The sequence below is a fragment of the Vigna angularis genome, chromosome 7 (genome assembly GCF_016808095.1).
Source record: "Vigna angularis cultivar LongXiaoDou No.4 chromosome 7, ASM1680809v1, whole genome shotgun sequence".
In the NCBI taxonomy this organism is placed as follows: Eukaryota; Viridiplantae; Streptophyta; class Magnoliopsida; order Fabales; family Fabaceae; genus Vigna; species Vigna angularis.
The window spans coordinates 23,968,240-23,985,011 of NC_068976.1; the positions used below are offsets into that span (position 1 = coordinate 23,968,240).

At 30.7% G+C, this 16,772-nt stretch overlaps 3 protein-coding genes across 3 annotated transcripts; 2 read left to right on the forward strand and 1 right to left on the reverse strand.

Annotated features, from left to right (window-relative positions):
- The first annotated feature begins 3,649 nt into the window (after nt 1-3,649).
- On the forward strand, nt 3,650-6,382 carry LOC108337394 (alpha-soluble NSF attachment protein 2). The gene is made up of 9 exons (XM_017573913.2): nt 3,650-4,010; nt 4,104-4,153; nt 4,252-4,324; nt 4,522-4,601; nt 4,724-4,875; nt 5,221-5,380; nt 5,467-5,514; nt 5,639-5,719; nt 6,130-6,382. Exons 1-9 carry the CDS (start codon nt 3,866-3,868, stop codon nt 6,208-6,210), a joined length of 870 nt encoding a protein of 289 aa, XP_017429402.1. The 5' UTR covers nt 3,650-3,865; the 3' UTR covers nt 6,211-6,382.
- Nucleotides 6,383-7,681: 1,299 nt separating this feature from the next.
- LOC108338668 (uncharacterized) lies at nt 7,682-10,291 on the forward strand. Its single transcript, XM_017575695.2, has 2 exons — nt 7,682-7,999; nt 8,357-10,291. The coding sequence occupies exon 2, from the start codon at nt 8,376-8,378 to the stop codon at nt 10,056-10,058; it is 1,683 nt and encodes a 560-aa protein (XP_017431184.1). The 5' UTR covers nt 7,682-7,999; nt 8,357-8,375; the 3' UTR covers nt 10,059-10,291.
- A 1,667-nt stretch (nt 10,292-11,958) lies between these two features.
- Nucleotides 11,959-14,083, reverse strand: LOC108337341 (staphylococcal-like nuclease CAN2). Its single transcript, XM_017573843.2, has 9 exons — nt 13,797-14,083; nt 13,575-13,630; nt 13,316-13,430; nt 13,086-13,196; nt 12,813-13,000; nt 12,677-12,733; nt 12,440-12,599; nt 12,286-12,354; nt 11,959-12,206 (listed from the first exon to the last, which is right to left on the reverse strand). The coding sequence occupies exons 1-9, from the start codon at nt 13,947-13,949 to the stop codon at nt 12,108-12,110; spliced, it is 1,008 nt and encodes a 335-aa protein (XP_017429332.1). The 5' UTR covers nt 13,950-14,083; the 3' UTR covers nt 11,959-12,107.
- Between the last annotated feature and the right edge of the window lie 2,689 nt (nt 14,084-16,772).

Genomic DNA, 16,772 nt, shown 5'->3' on the forward strand with positions numbered 1-16,772 from the left:
ATAGACGATATTTGACTTGAAATGTTTTCTGTGATTTCAACTAGTAATGCTGTATTATTTTGACATTTAGGATACACAATTCTGACATGGCTTAGCAAATTGTAGTGGTATTCTTCCATGTTTTTCAAACAGTTCAACTGATAGAGAATATACAAAAATGTACATGTCAAAGAAATATTAATAAACATTATAGAATAACTATTCATGATAAGTTGTCTTGTTTGTTTTATGCTAAAGCATGTCCAAGTTAAAAAAGATTTGTGCGACTTTTTTTACAAAATTATGATAATTTTTTTATCAATATTCTTCAAACATACAAAATTTACCGAAGAAACACTTGATCTCCTCCTTTATAACTGGTTTAAGAGACATTTTTCCATTCTGATTAACTTAATTTTTCTTATTCTCAAGAGAAGTAATCAAGCTCACCATTTCACCTTTCTCCATTAGCTATTTCTCCTTCTTAAATGCACATGATCAACAATGCATTAATATATCACTTATTCTTATATTTGTTATAAGAAATTTTAAAATGAGCATATTTATGAAGTTGAGTGCACAAAATATAATGTACTGGAAACGAATCAAACATGGTAACCTCCAAGGTTTTGAGTTGAGTCACAATGTCGCTTGTGCGCATGATGTGATCACACACTCTTAATCCATGAGCTTTAAAGATGAAAATGTATGATAATAATATTGAGAGGAGATTTATCAATTGTGATAGAATGTTCATCAATAACTTTTAATAAATCTCTCACATTGTCATGTTAATCAACAAAACTTTGAACTCTAACAAAAAAAATGTTAATATAAAGACAATTTAGCATCTCTCACTTTTCATAAAGATCAATAGCAATTAGAGTAGTGATTTCAATAATAACCCGTAGTTGGTTTTCTAATACCATAATTAATATTAGAAATATTCACAAATAAAGAAAGTGCAAATTTTAGAATATATTTTCATCATCATGATTTGAGATTATAGGAAACATCATTTTTAATCATGTAAACATGTTTTAATAAATGAATCGAGTGACATAAAATTTACTTTTAAGTTAAATCTTATTCACTTAGATTCATATAACTTAATGATAAAACTATTAGGCTGTGTTTCTTTCTCAAGTGAAAAATATAAAAAATATAATCTAATATTTCATTATAATTAATCATATAAACATAAAATTTTTTGGATAAAAGTTAATCACATCAGGTATAATTAATTACAATTAATGTTTATTATGTGATTATAAATATCAATCAATTATGAATGTTGTGGCTATTCTTTAATTCATTAAAGTTATATTCACAATTCAAACATTAAAAGAATAAAAAATTTACATCAACATTATTTCTATTTATAATGCAATCAACATAAATAATAATATTCCTATATAAATTAAATATACAACCTATAATTTATATTAACCCATCTAGTGCAATCAAGGAATGAGATTGAAACCTCACAAAATAATTGTGTCATAACATATGTTTTTGTAATCTATTATTAGTTTTGTACAAAATCATATATTAATATTTTCTTCAATTGTATAGATGGAGTTGTTTTATCAAATAAATTCAAAATAGAATAAGCATACATGAACTCATATTGTAATTCAAACAACTATATTATTTAACCACCACACCATAAGTATTTCACTTTGAAATATTTATATTGCACGGATATTATTAACTCTTTGGTAAGTGTACCAAACTGTTGAAGTAATATAGATTGTAAGTCCATAAGATATTTGTGTTTGTTTAGATAATTATGATTATTTACTAGTTTAAGCAATTAATATAAACAATGAGTGGTTCAAATAAGTTGAAAACATGTAAAATTACTCAATATAAAAGTTATAAAGTAATATGGGTAAGACTCATCGGGGTTGGATTTCATGACCCAAACTCCAAGGACTCATCCATACAATATATCACTAACATATTCAAGCATTCACATCATAGGTAAACAAGCCCTAATTTCTTATAAACAAGTTATAAACCTTTATGAAAAAAATATTAATCCCTTAAATATTCAAAAACAAGATTTGCATTAAGAAAAAATGTATAGAATGACCAAGAGTCTTGGTCTATGTCTAGAGCCAAGTCTCTTGGTTATTCTATCCATGTCTAGGTTCCAAAGCATTTTCCAATGCTTAGCTATCAACAAAATAGCATAGATATTCTATCATGCAAGTGAATAAAATGGATAGAAAACAAGAAATGTGAAAGATATTCTATTGCATAGAAAGAACTACAAAGAATTTAGGTACATTACATCCAACCCCAATGAAATGAAGTTTAGCTATACATTGTAGAACACAATGATGGATTGGATGAAGGAAGATGAAGTTTTTGAGCCCTATAAGTGCCTCAACTCGTGTTTTGAGCTTTAGTTGTGTTCCCACGTTCAAAACTATATTTTTTTCAACTCTTGACACTTTAAAGGGTCACCAAAAAGTGATCACTCGCTGAGCCACCAAATCCTCTTGTTAGGCTAGAGGTATCTTTTCATATTCATAACTTTTTTTTAGCTCACTAGGCCTCCTGGCTGGGTTAGCATTGTCAGGCTCTCGCTAGGCGAGTGGAGTTGGCTCGTTGGGCGAGCCACTTCTAGCAGCAACACTTTGCAATGCTCCAATCTTCTAATTTCCTACAAAATAATCCAAAAACATGAGTATCTAAATCTATAATACCTATATACAAGTCTTGCAATACCTGATATAAACGAGGGGTTTTACTATGTGTGAATAAGTAATTATCTCACTTATCATATATAAAACAAAATTATATACTCTCCTTATTTTTAACAAAAATAAAATGTCCAATTTGATTCATTTCAAACCTTAAAATAGTAAACACATTCATTGTCTAAAACTAGTGTCATGCCACAAGCAAGCGAGAAAACTTCATACTACATGAGTACACAATAGATCTCAAACTCTTTAGAGCAAATTCGACAAAGCCTCTAAGGGCTTCAATGTTGATGTCCTAAAATCTTTTATACCATAAGAACAAAACATGACATTAAATTAGCATCACCTCACCAATGACGACACATTCAATATCGATAATGTCAGGTCTAACATCAAACACAATTAATGAAAAAAAAAATAATTGTGAAAACACAAATGTATTTAATTTTATTGTGATACCAAATGAAAACTTAAAAGGGAAAAAAGAAAAAAAGTCTAACCTCCCATCATTGCCACGACGATAATCTTTTATTGTAATTTTTAATTTGAAATCCTCACCCTCATCAACTTTGATGGTCTAATATAATATAAAAAAGAACATATTTAATGATCCAACACACAAAGCATTATATATTTTATAAAACTCTCTAAGTCATACAATAATTATTATAATAAATTATTCTAAATTTTTGTGAAATTACATTATTTAAATTCATACAATAAATCTAAAAATTGATTAACTAAATATACCGTAATTATGGAAATATTTAATCTGAATATTTGTATTATTCCACATATTTAAAAAATTGTCAACATAATTTTTTGATATAATAATTATTATATGATAGTTTGATATAAAGCCTTTTATTGTTTATTATTAATCTTGTAGCATATGTTAAAAAATTTTGGAGCAAAATGTATGATAATACTACATCGATGAAAGTGCATTTTTAGTAAAAAAAATTGTTTGTAATGGATGAAATGGCGGAACGAGCGGACCCGGGAAAGCATCTTCCTAATTGGAAAAACTAACCATTGTTGTAATTGCGTGTAAAACTTCCATTAGCGTTAGAGTTTAATTTGATGATAAAGAGTTTCTATCAAGGAACAATTAACGAAGACTGCATGAAGGAGAGGGAATCGATCGATTGATTCCAATAATTAAAAACATGGGCGATCATTTGGCTAGGGCCCAGGATTTCGAGAGCAAGGCAGAGAAGAGGCTCACCGGTTGGGGTTTGTTTGGCTCCAAATTCGAGGACGCCGCTGATCTCTTCGACAAATCCTCCAATTCCTACAAGTTGGCCAAATCATGTAACCTTGATTTTCTCCAAATCTTTAGATTAATGATCATTAATGGCGATCATGTCATGTTGGTTAAGGTTTGGGATTATATTAATGTTTCAGGGGATAAAGCAGGAGCCACGTACATCAAATTGGCGAATTGTCATTTGAAGGTAACTAGTCGATTTCGTTTCGTTTCGTTTTTTTTTTTTTTGTGTATTTGTTCTGATTTGATTTTCTTTACGTGCTGTGACGAATTGAATTGTTGTAGTTGGAAAGCAAGCATGAAGCTGCCCAAGCTTATGTTGACGCTGCGCATTGCTATAAAAAAACTAACATAAATGGTATTTTTGCGGTTACAATTTACATACATTAGGATTATGTTTTTGAGAACAATTGAACATGTTTCTTTTTGTTTGCTTGTGTGCGTGTGTTTGGGGTCAAGTTCACATGTGCTTGTTCGTGATCAAATTGTGTAATGCATGCCGGTGCTTAATGGAATTTTCGATGTTGAGGTTCTTTTTGTATCTTTTTAATGCAGAGGCTGTATCTTGCTTAGACAATGCTGTAAATATTTTTTGTGAGATTGGAAGACTCTCTATGGCTGCTAGATATTTGAAGGTATCTTACTATTATTTTTATTTGGAGGTATCCTTTTTCCATTTGACAATGCTTTTTCGGGCTTTCCAGCAGGAATTGTGGTGCATGTATCATGATTGGCTTGAATATTTCTGTATGCGCAGGAAATTGCTGAGTTATATGAGGCTGAACAAAATATCGAGCAGGCAGTAATTTACTTTGAAAGAGCCGCTGATTTTTATGAAAATGAAGAAGTGAACACTTCTGCAAACCAGTGCAAGCAAAAAGTTGCTCAATACTCTGCACAGCTAGAACAGTAAGATTTTTCTAATTTTCTGCTTATTTTGATCTTCTTTGTTCCAGTGAACTGTGAGAGCATTGATAATAATGCTTGAAGATAGTTTTCTTCTGTTGTTCTGTGTTTGTTCGTTACAATGTTTTTTGGTTTAGTAAACTGGCATTCCTCTGTATCACCCCTAGCCTCTACCGCTGGGTTACGTGTTTTGACAAATATTAGCCGATTGATTCATTTAATCTTATTCATATATTGACGTTATTCATATATTGGCAGTAACTCCGAATAATGTCAAGGAACTTTATCATAGCCTTCTCTGTATGTTAAATAGAATATGAACTGTTCTAATTTTTTATATATCTCCAGATATCAGAGGTCAATTGAGATTTACGAAGAGATTGCTCGCCAGTCTCTAAACAATAATTTGCTGAAGTATGGAGTTAAAGGACATCTTCTTAATGCTGGCATTTGCCAACTTTGTAGAGGCGATGTTGTTGCTATTACCAATGCACTGGAGCGATATCAGGTCCGAAATTTTCTATGAATTTACATCTTGAGACTCTGATAACATAACCAGTTACTAAATTCTTCGGAATGTATTTGTTTATGCAGGATATAGATCCAACATTTTCAGGAACACGTGAATATAGATTTCTTGCAGTACGTTGCTAGTTGTGTGTCTCCTCTGTTAAAATGCTCTTATTAATGTTTGGTCTTATTATTTCACGGGCTATTTCATTATTCATTCCCGATAATGTACTGACAATTTTAAAAATATGGACAGGATATTGTTGCTGCAATTGATGAAGAAGATGTTGGAAAGTTTACTGAAGTTGTAAAAGAATTTGATAGCATGACCCCTCTGGTAAGCTTCAAATAGTTGTCAAATCAATAAGAATTTTTTTTTTATGTAGTTAAGATCTATATTCTTGTTGAAGAATGTACATATCAAAATTGAATTAACCCAATTGTCAACAATTTAGTGATCTTGTTCTCTCTAATTTGCATCTGCGTTGAATGTTCCTGTGAAATATTGATTTATTCATTTAAAAACATAGGTTGGACGATAGTACTTTTCTGCGCTAGTTATATTGAGAAATTTGAGTCAGACACTATAAAATTGAATTGAATTCTACAATTTTATGAGATGAACGTTAAGGAAAAATAATTCTCATTATTTTTGTGTACTATGTTGAACCCAGTTATGAACTGTTGTGATTGTTAGCTTAAACTCTCATTTGATCAACATTGAGTGTTTACGTCAATGTTTTGTAGGACTCTTGGAAGACAACACTTCTTTTGAGGGTGAAGGATAAACTGAAAGCCAAAGAACTTGAGGAGGATGATCTTACTTGAATTGGATAATAGTCTTCTTTCGGTTGGATATCTTGTTTGATATTTTTATGGTTCTTTGTCTAGTTGCTCATCTCACTACTAATATAAATTGTACTTTGCTTTGAGTTTCAATTGGAATGGTCTTCATGAATTCTTGAAATGAATATGTTGAGGTAGCTAGAGTTAATCTGTTGATCGACTTTTATTGGATTTGCATATATATACTGGACAGTTTTCATCATAAAGAGATTTTATAGTAGCAATTTATTTGGAGGAATGAAAAACCTTCAGTATGGATCTACCATAGAATGTCTCAGTACTATTTTTAATCAAGCCGTGCCATCTTCATATTCTCATCTTTTCATAATTATTGTTTTTATAAATGAACGGTATGATTTAATGAGTATGGGAAAAACTAAATTTCAAAAAGTCTAAAATTTTTACCTGCTAATTTTTCAACCCATTAAAAAAGAAGCACCTTGATTGTCATTTTTGCTAGCAGTTGCACTACAACCTAAAGCCAGATAGGTGGAAGACAGCTAACTAATGATGTTTTAGTTGTTGTTATTATCAACATGTTAGTTGTATTTTAACTCTTATGTGCTTACATCTTCTTCATAAATATAATCGCACATACATCATCATATACTCTAAAACTATAAGTAGATATATAATAACAGTAACAATAATAATAATAGTTATTGTTATTATTATTTAATATTCTTTGATGTTGTGAAACAGGTAATCAGATGTAAACGCTGAAATAAACAGCATCTCATAGTTGTTCAAAGTGATATCATCTTAATTAATATCTATTTAATTTATCAGCCGACATAAAAGAAGGTATTGATCTTCTAAAAAAAGCAAAAAAAAATTATATTTTAAACATCTGCCGAAACTATTATTACTCGTGTTTATACTACTTAATTATACATTCAAAAAGTATAATATTGATTTTTCGCAGAATTAATAAATCATACACGGTAAGGAAAAGGAAAAGGGGCAGGAATAAAGCAGCCATCACGTAATCAAGATAATAAGTTTACGAAAAGAAAGAGAAATGATATTAATTAGCGTATTTGTCATGGTCGCAGTGGCTGGTTGGGACCTGTCTTTCCCTTCCACAATGATAAGCTTCTAGATAAATTCAAACCTGTCAGTTTGAATTTTTAAAAGTCAAGTAAATTAAGAAAGAAAAAATGTCCACATAAATAATAATAATTAAAAAGTAAACCTCTGTTGTTTAAATAAAGAGTAGGAAAATGAAAAAAAGAAGAAGTAATTTTTACTTATTTAAATAAATAATATAAATACAAAAAAGGGATCCCACCTCCAAATTTTTCTTTGTATTTTTGAAAGCAACCTCCAAATTTCTTTTTCTTTGATTATTTCCATCCACTAATGTAATAATAGTCCAAACAATACAAAAAAACACATGATATATCGTTTTTTATTATCCTCTTTTTGACTCAACCACACAGTATGACTGTCGACATGGTTGTCGGAAGAAAAAATAAATATAATTTCCAATTTCGACCCATCAAATAAATTGTCAATATTTTCAATAAATTGTCAATATTTTCAATGTGTTGTTCTTTTAGTTTTCGGGGAATTGGCATTCTGCAATCCGTTTGACCAGATGCTGGGAAACAAACAACTTACCCGTTCGTTTCACATGCGATTTCTTTGTTTTACTTTGTACAGTTTGTACTTTCCAGAGTTTAGATTCGTGATTTGCTTGTGAGATTTTACAGAGAATATAACTCTTGCTTGGATTCAAACGCTTTCTTCCTTTTTTGTCACCTTACAGGTACGTTTTTAATTGCTTGCTCTTAACGCCTCGTACCTTCAACCTTTGATGTTATTGTTCTATTTTTTTTTTCTTCCTTTGCTCTTTTTCTTGAGACGAATCAATTGGTATTATTTACATTAGTTTTGTGTAATTATCAGTTGATATTTTTGTTGTGATACTTTTTTGTTGTGAATAAATTATCTGTTTACTAGGTTATCGTCGCATATATTAAAAAAGGTCTGAATTTTTGTCTTTGTGCTAATGAATACCCGTGAATTTGATATGGGTTTGAAAATTTAGCACAAATGTTATGTTCTTATCCTCGCTGATTTTGTTCCTACAATTGATTGTTGGGTTCTGATTTTGATTGAGAAGGCTCAGGCTTCATATCAGAATGGTTTCGGTTGATAATGGTAAAGATGAAATTGAGGAACCTAATGGAAATAAAGTAAATGACGTTGCTTCCATAGATATTTCAACATCTGGAAGAACGCTGGTGGGCGATGAAAACTCTCAGAAGAAGTTCCAGGGCACCTTGGGTTTTATTCCCAATAGGATCAACTTGTTGAAATTTGGGTCTGCATCTGCCAAATTCAAGCGGCTTGCAACAGAAAAGGACCAGATTTCGCAGGGTGTGCCTTCACCGAGTTCTCTTCGCTTGAGGGAGCGCTTCAATGGCATGTTTGCTAAGAAACTTGACTGGGGTTCACTCAAGAAGATGTGTGTTGAATGGATTAGGGACCCAATGAACATGGCCCTTTTTGTGTGGATCTTGTGTGTTGCTGTTTCTGGTGCAATTCTGTTCCTTGTCATGACTGGCATGTTGAATGGTGTGCTGCCAAGGAAGTCTCAGAGAAATGCATGGTTTGAAGTGAACAATCAAATACTCAATGCACTGTTTACACTGATGTGTTTGTACCAGCATCCACAGAGATGCTACCACCTTGTGCTTCTGTGCAGGTGGAGTCCACAAGATATTTCAAAACTTCGAAAGGTGTATTGCAAGAATGGGACTTATAAGCCCCATGAGTGGGCACACATGATGGTAGTGATCATTCTCCTTAATTTGAACTGTTTTGCTCAATATGCACTTTGTGGTCTAAACTGGGGGTATAAAAGATCTGACCGCCCGGCCATAGGAGTTGGAATATGCATATCTTTTGCTATTGGTGCGCCTGCAGTGGCTGGTCTGTATTCCATTCTTAGCCCTTTAGGTAAAGATTATAATTCTCAGATGGATGAAGAAGCACAGGTTCAAGATTCTGTTGCTCAGGGGCAAGATCAGCTGAGAGTGAAATCATTTCAGAAGAAATATTCATTTGCATCCAGACAGCAACAGAGGGTTATTGAAAGTAGGCCACAGTGGAGTGGAGGAATACTTGACATTTGGAATGACATTTCGCAAGCATATCTGTCACTTTTCTGTACATTTTGTGTCTTTGGTTGGAACATGGAGAGACTTGGCTTTGGAAACATGTATGTTCACATTGCTACTTTTATGCTGTTCTGTATGGCTCCCTTCTGGATCTTTACCTTGGCTGCTGTTAATATTGATAATGACACTGTTAGACAGGCTCTAGTGGCTACTGGAATCATTCTTTGTTTTTTTGGTGCACTCTATGGTGGCTTTTGGAGGATCCAAATGAGAAAAAGGTTCAATTTGCCTTCTTATAACTTTTGTTTTGGCAAACCTTCAGCTTCTGATTGCACACTTTGGTTATGTTGTTGCTGGTGCTCTCTTGCACAAGAAGTAAGGACGGCAAATAGCTATGACATTGTAGAAGACAAATTATGCAGGAAAGAAGGTTCTTACAGTGACCAACAGCCAATGTCACCTTTGCCTCGTGAAGATGTGGCATCAAGTAAATCTGGCACAAGTTCTCCTTTGGGTAACAACTCTTCCCCTTCTATGATCAAGCCATCCAGTCCTCTAAGTTCAAGTAGTTTCTTGAAGGAATATCGTAGCCCTGAGAGACCACTATCTACTGTAAAAGAAGAGCTTTCTGAAAGAGGTAAAGATGATACAATGAACCCACCTACTCCACCATTAATAAAAAGGGAATCTCTTAGTCCTTGAAGGTGAAAGGCTGGGATGCTTTCTGCTTCCTGCTAAACATGGCATTATATGGGATGGTCCATTAAATTTTGTGCTAAGTATATCCTAATTGATGGTTTTATCCTCTCAGTTCTCAGTGTATATCAACCTTGAATTTTATGTTAGGAAGTACATTCTTGATGTTGAACATCAGTCACACTGTGTAACTAATTGAGTAGATGTATGCTTGAAACCAAGGTCCTTTTCTTTCTTTATCGAGGTTTTCTTTACAATTTTCCCCGAAGATGAGATGATTTTCAACGACAGATGAAATGGTTGTAGAGAACATTGTACATTCTTAAATCTTACCGTGTTCCTTCTTGTGAGAGTTAAAATAAATGATTGTGCATACACAACCAGGTTTCCTGTTCATTTCAAGGCATTGGCTACAGCTTGTTCAATCCAAGATATATCCATGAATGCATTACTGTGATTTTATCAATCACAAGGAGCATCTTTTGTTAAGTGATTGTATATATTGTATTGGAGGGGGACGTAGGTAGGAGACAGAACAATCTAATTCAAATTTATTATTTTAATTAAACTTAAATACTAATTTAATTTCTATTTTCGTTAAATCTTTTTAATTCACTCCTAATGTTTTATTTTTATTTAATTAGGTTTATTTATTTTTTTAATTTTGTTTAATTTTTTGTAGTCATTCCGTTTAAATAGTTAATATCAATGAATAGGGCAGTCATTTTCATTTAGAAACAAAAATTCATGTAAGATATTAAATAAAACGGGTTACGTGAGACGAAATAATCACCTGTATGTTTAGTTAAACTATTCAGACAGCATTACAAAAAATATTAAACTGAATAAAATTAACAAAAATTGAAATCTTTGAAAAAAAAAGTATTAAAACTGAATTGAAAAAATTCAACAAAATTATGAATTAAGTTAGTATTTAAACTTTTTAATTATATAATCAATTTATTTTAGTATTAAAATTGAATATGCTTTCATTTAAAGAGTCTTCAATAGATTGATTTTTGGCTTATATTTTATTAGCGTTGTAACTATATTGATTATGACTGTTTTGATATAAAAGTATGATAATAAGTAAATTTATCTGTATGAATATAAGTATGTTATAAATTGAATGGAATGATTTTTTTAATTCTTATACCAAATTCAATAGAATCTATTCAATTATTTCATTTTTTTATTTTATAATTTATAGTACATTATTTTCTTAACAAACGTGTTTAATAAATATTGGTTCATTACAAATAATAATATCATGTAATATTTAATATCCATATATTTTGTTAAGCAAATCTAATTCAGTTGGACGACTGATAGTAAATTCCTTATCTTTATTTAATTTTTATTTATTAATTTTTATACACATTTTAATGAAATAATTGGGATGGAAAATAATTTGTTCTCATAGAACATGACAAATTATTTAGCTTTTGGAATTCAACATTTTAAGCTTTGATTTATGATTAAACGTCTCATTAGACTTTGCAAAGATTATGCACCAATAGGTCTCTTGCAACTGATTAAGCTGAAACATTTATACCTCAAATGCAAAAGTGTAAGTTATATGGTATGACTTTATTTCATTTGAATTGGAAGATTTTCCAATTGATGCCTCTGTGAAGTTAGCGTTTTTATATTTTCAAAAAAACAATGGTTTCTGATATGATTTGAATTCTCTTTCAGTATGGTTTTGGTGAAGAAATTGGTTCAAGACACTAAAATAAACACCCCTGCTGCAAATCGTGTTTTTACATATTGAAAACAACCTCACGTTTAATTTCAAAGTCTACATTATCTACCAATGAAAGTGATATGCAAATGAAAATCACTTTATCAACATTATAATGATTTTTCTGTCCAAAAGAAATTGTTTGGAATTTCTGAAATCAGATTTGTCAATGATCCAACATTCCATTGAAAAGCATAACTATTTAGTTCACAGTTGTTTTGTATATACACACAGTTTGTCAAACAAATCATACATTAATATTGAATGAAGAACCTTTGTTTGAGTTTTTCAGAAAAAATTGCAGACAATTGTCATGCACCTTCTCTTCTTTCTCTTCTCCAATCCCATGGCTTTTCAGGATTTTTTGAAGCCCATAACCCAACACGCTTTGCTCTGGCTTGTTTTTCCCACTATCATAAGAACTCAAGCAAGTTAGGATATTTATAATTGAAAAATAATGAATGAAACATAGCATTTGTCAATTATTACTGTTTCTAGTTCCTGCCGTTTGTCATAGGCTGTGTAGTGCCATGCTAAACCCTTCTTTAACATTATTTCCTAGTCACAAATGAAAATCAAAATGAGAAACTCAGAAAGTAATAACAACATGTATAGATTCAGAGTAAAATAATGATAAGATTACCTGTACAAAAATGCCATTACAATAGATATCACCTACACAACGACCATAGCGATCATCTCCATAAACAAGGACCCTCAAAGGCTTCCCTTGAACAAGCTTGACCAGTTCAGCTTTAGCTTCCTTTCCATAAGGCATTGCACTTTCTGGTGCATCAATTCCCCTGTTTTGTTTCTAGAGTTCATTACTGGCTTCCAAAACAACTTAACATTCTATCACTACTGTTTGGTCGGTCATTACCTTAATCGAATCCTATATTTCTTAGCTAGGATTTCCTCGTTTTCCACACGAATCACCCTAAATAACCAAACAATTAGAAGAAAAATAGCATGTGTTGGAAGCATAGGCATAAGAAGTTGGGAAACTACAAACACACCGATATCCTGCATCAATTATCTGTTTGTGAAATGCATCAGCATCTTGAAAGTTCCTTCGGGCACGTGCTTCTGATCTTCTCACTGCTGCTGCATGAACGTTGCCAGGGACAAATGCTGATTCTCTGGGGTCTGCTGTGCTGACATACACTGTTACGGTATCCCCATCTGCTACTGCTTTTGCATCAACCTGGTACCATTGAAAACAATAATAAACCATGTCATTTTGTCAAAAACCACATTTTATGGACTGCATGGAAATGTTATTTTCTTACAGGCAAGGTGTTCATTTCAAATTGAACTCCATCAGGCAAGGATGACGGGGCTTGAGCAGTTCCTTGAACGAGGGTGTGTGGTGGAGGAAGACCATAGAAAGCCAACAATCCCTATAAATTAAGCAACATAAATTTCATTCACAATGAGCTTTGTCTTTTGCAGGTGGCTTAGGTAAAGCAACATTCCAGTGCAGTCATACTTAAGTAAAGGTTAGGAAGTTCATGCAAACCTCAACATCTGCTTTTTGGTGTCTTTTCAATGTCTGAATGACAAGTTTAGCTGCTTCTTCAGGTGTCTTAGGAGGGGGTTTTGCCTCTTTCCAAGCATCTACTAACTTTCTATACCTTCAAAAAAATTGCAAGGAACAGAAAGGGCACACATAGTTGAAAGGCAAATCTATCTAGGATAATCTTCTTTCTCAACAATCACTCGCAAGAAAACATAAACAAAAGTTTCTCACATAAGTTAAAAAGACTGTGGTGACATACCAATTAGCCTGAGCCTTCTTAGAAGACACAACATGCTTGCTGAGTCCTTCCGGGACCTAAAAGATTTGAAAAGGGAAAACACAGAGACCCACAAAATCAGTGTACTAATTAGCTGAAAAGCATAAAAACCTCACAAACTGAACATGCCAAATTAGCTGAAAAACAGATTTAGACAAAGAGTGAGTTCCATATTAAAGGATCGAGAGAGCAAAATGCATGCACCTGCGAGGTGATGTCAAAGTGAAAGAGATCATGGGCAAGTGCTGATACACCAACGGTGGCAGAGGACACACCGTGAGGCCCAAGTGAATCAGAATCACCAGCTGCTGTGGGCTTGCAGCAATGCCCGTAGAGAAACCTCAGGGCGTTCCCCATGATTCAGTCTGATCAAAGCTTGAAACTTTTTGAGAGAATGGAAGAGAAGAAAAGGGAAAATATCTAGGGGCCAGAGCAAATCAGGATGTGGGATTGGGTACAGAGAAAGTGAACACACAAACAGGTGGCGTGCTATAATTGGCCATTGCCTTGAATTCTTAGTTTCTTTCTTTTAGTTGTATAATGTTGTTGGGAAGGAACTATAGCAGGTCATCGTCAACGGTCTAACGTAAAAATGGGTAACGCTTTTTTTATTACGATGGCATGGTTAAAACTAAGGAAATTTTTTTTTAACAATTTTTTTACAATTTTTAAAAAGAATTTTAAATATATGAACCAATAAAATAGTGATACATAATTTATAGTTAAAAAATTATTAAAAAGATTGTTAAAATATCATGCTAAAACTAATGTGATATTAATTTAAGATTTTCATTTACATGTTACTTTTGAGAATTAGAATTTATTGTTTCCATTACTTCAAAAATAATTAATTTATGGTTTAAAAGTTTATTTCGTATTGTTTAGTACCAATTTTAAAAGTATAGACATTTCGTTTTTATGTTTTTCAAATTTGTATCAATTCAGTTTTATCAATTGATAGAAACGACTTAAACTTCTTTAACTTCACTCGTTACACTTTTTCTTTTTCTCTACTCTTCCTGTCACATTTTTTCTTTCTCTTTTCTATTTCTTTCACCATTAACTACTTGCCACCTTTTTCTCTTTCTTCTACCCCTAACTTCTGCTCTTCCTGTTAAGAATGTCACTTCACCTCTTAACATAATTAAAAGGTGGATTCTTTCCATAAATATTTTAAATAACCTTTTTTTCTCACATTCTTAAATAAAATAAATATTATAAATTAACTAATTTGAATATATATTTTCCTTTTATATTTTTCAAAAATATTTTAAGTTTTATCAATCACGCTTCGTTAATATTTACAAATTTAATAAATATTTTTATTTTGATAAAATGTTAATTGATAGTTTAATTTGAAATGTGTATATTTATAATTGTTTTCTAAATATTTAATATTGAAAAAACAAAAGTATCTTTATTTTGATATTGAATATTTAACATTATTATGTTTTATTTGTCATAATTTTTTATTATTTTATAAAATTTAATTAATTAATATTGAAATGTATGAATATATATATATATATATATATATATATATATATATATATATATATATATATATTATTCAATAAAGATGGAGATAAAATAAAAATTTAATACTTATGTAGTTGAGTTTAGATATGAAGATGATTCTTTTTTAGTAAGAATAGATATGAAATAATGAAACTGGTTCTATACTTTGGTGACAATAAGAATAGATATGAAATAGTGACATTCTCATATTTAATCTCAGTGTATATAATTTTATGGTATTTAATGGTGACAGGAAAAGCAGAAGTTAATGGTGGAAGAGAGATAAAAAGATGACAGGTAGTTAGTGGTGAAAAAAATAAAAAAGAGAAAAAAAAAGTGACAGAAAGAACAGAAAGGAGAGAAAAAAAAAGTACAACCACATAAGCGTGAAGTTAAGGCCGTTTATACCAACTTAGTATATATGACTGAATTGATACAAATTTGAAAACATAGAAACAAAATGTCTACATTTTTTAAAATGGGTACTAAACCTAAACAAAAATTTAATTCTTAATATGGAGACGAAGTAAGTATTTAAATCTTAATTTATTTAGGTTATCTTATTATTGTGTATATTATTTATTAAAATTTAACTACAGATACCATGTGCAGGTGGAATAGATCTAATTAACGTTAAATAGATACTACGTATTGATATTCACGTTTTCAGTAGTCTAAACTATTAATATGTTGATTTTCAATTTTTGGTATTTATTTTTCATTAATTATTAATGAGAGAAACGTAAGAAATATGAAAAATAAAGTGTTTAATTTGAAAAAAGAAATGAGTAAGAAGAAATATTGTTTTATTTATTATAATGAATTTATTTATTATTATCATAAAAAATGTATTCATAGTTAGTTATGAATGATACATAATTAATTATAAGATTATTTATAATCAATTATAAATATGTATGTGAAAAATACATATTAAAACTGAGATTGTATAACATATATAACTGATTATAAAAATTATATTTTGACGTCATGTAAAATAAAATATATTTATTTTACGATATATTTTAATAATGTAATAATTTATATTAAAATATAATAGAGATATAACAAAAATATTGATATATTAAAATATCATGTGGTTGTATTTTTTATATTGTAGAGTGTCACAGAATCATCTCCTTTGATATTTAGAATACTCATCTAACTAAATTATTACTTTGGATTCATTGGCTACACAAAAGAGAAGGTTGATGTTTTAAAGTGATCTAAATGATTTTGTATTGGCCGTACTATTATTTAGAATCTTTTGTAAAAATTATTTATTTAAGGAAAAGTGGAGATAGTTGGTAAGAAAAGGTTTTAAAAAATTAATTGTAATTATAAGTTAGCACAAAATATCCTTTATATAAATTGTAATATATTGATGGATTTTATGTTAACGAAAATGTTATCAATAAATTAAATTATAAAATTAATCAAAAAGTATTATTAATAAATTTAAATTTATCGATAAATTTATTCACAAATTTTAACTATGTGGTTTGTTTAATTACAAGACTCTAGTATAGCATGTTCATATATGAATTGTAAAATACTTCAGCAAAGAATGACCGTGACAAAAGAGGAACAAACTTTAAAGGTGATTTATGAAATGAAGATGACATAATTGTTATGAGGATGAGAAGGAGAAAGAGGTTGAAT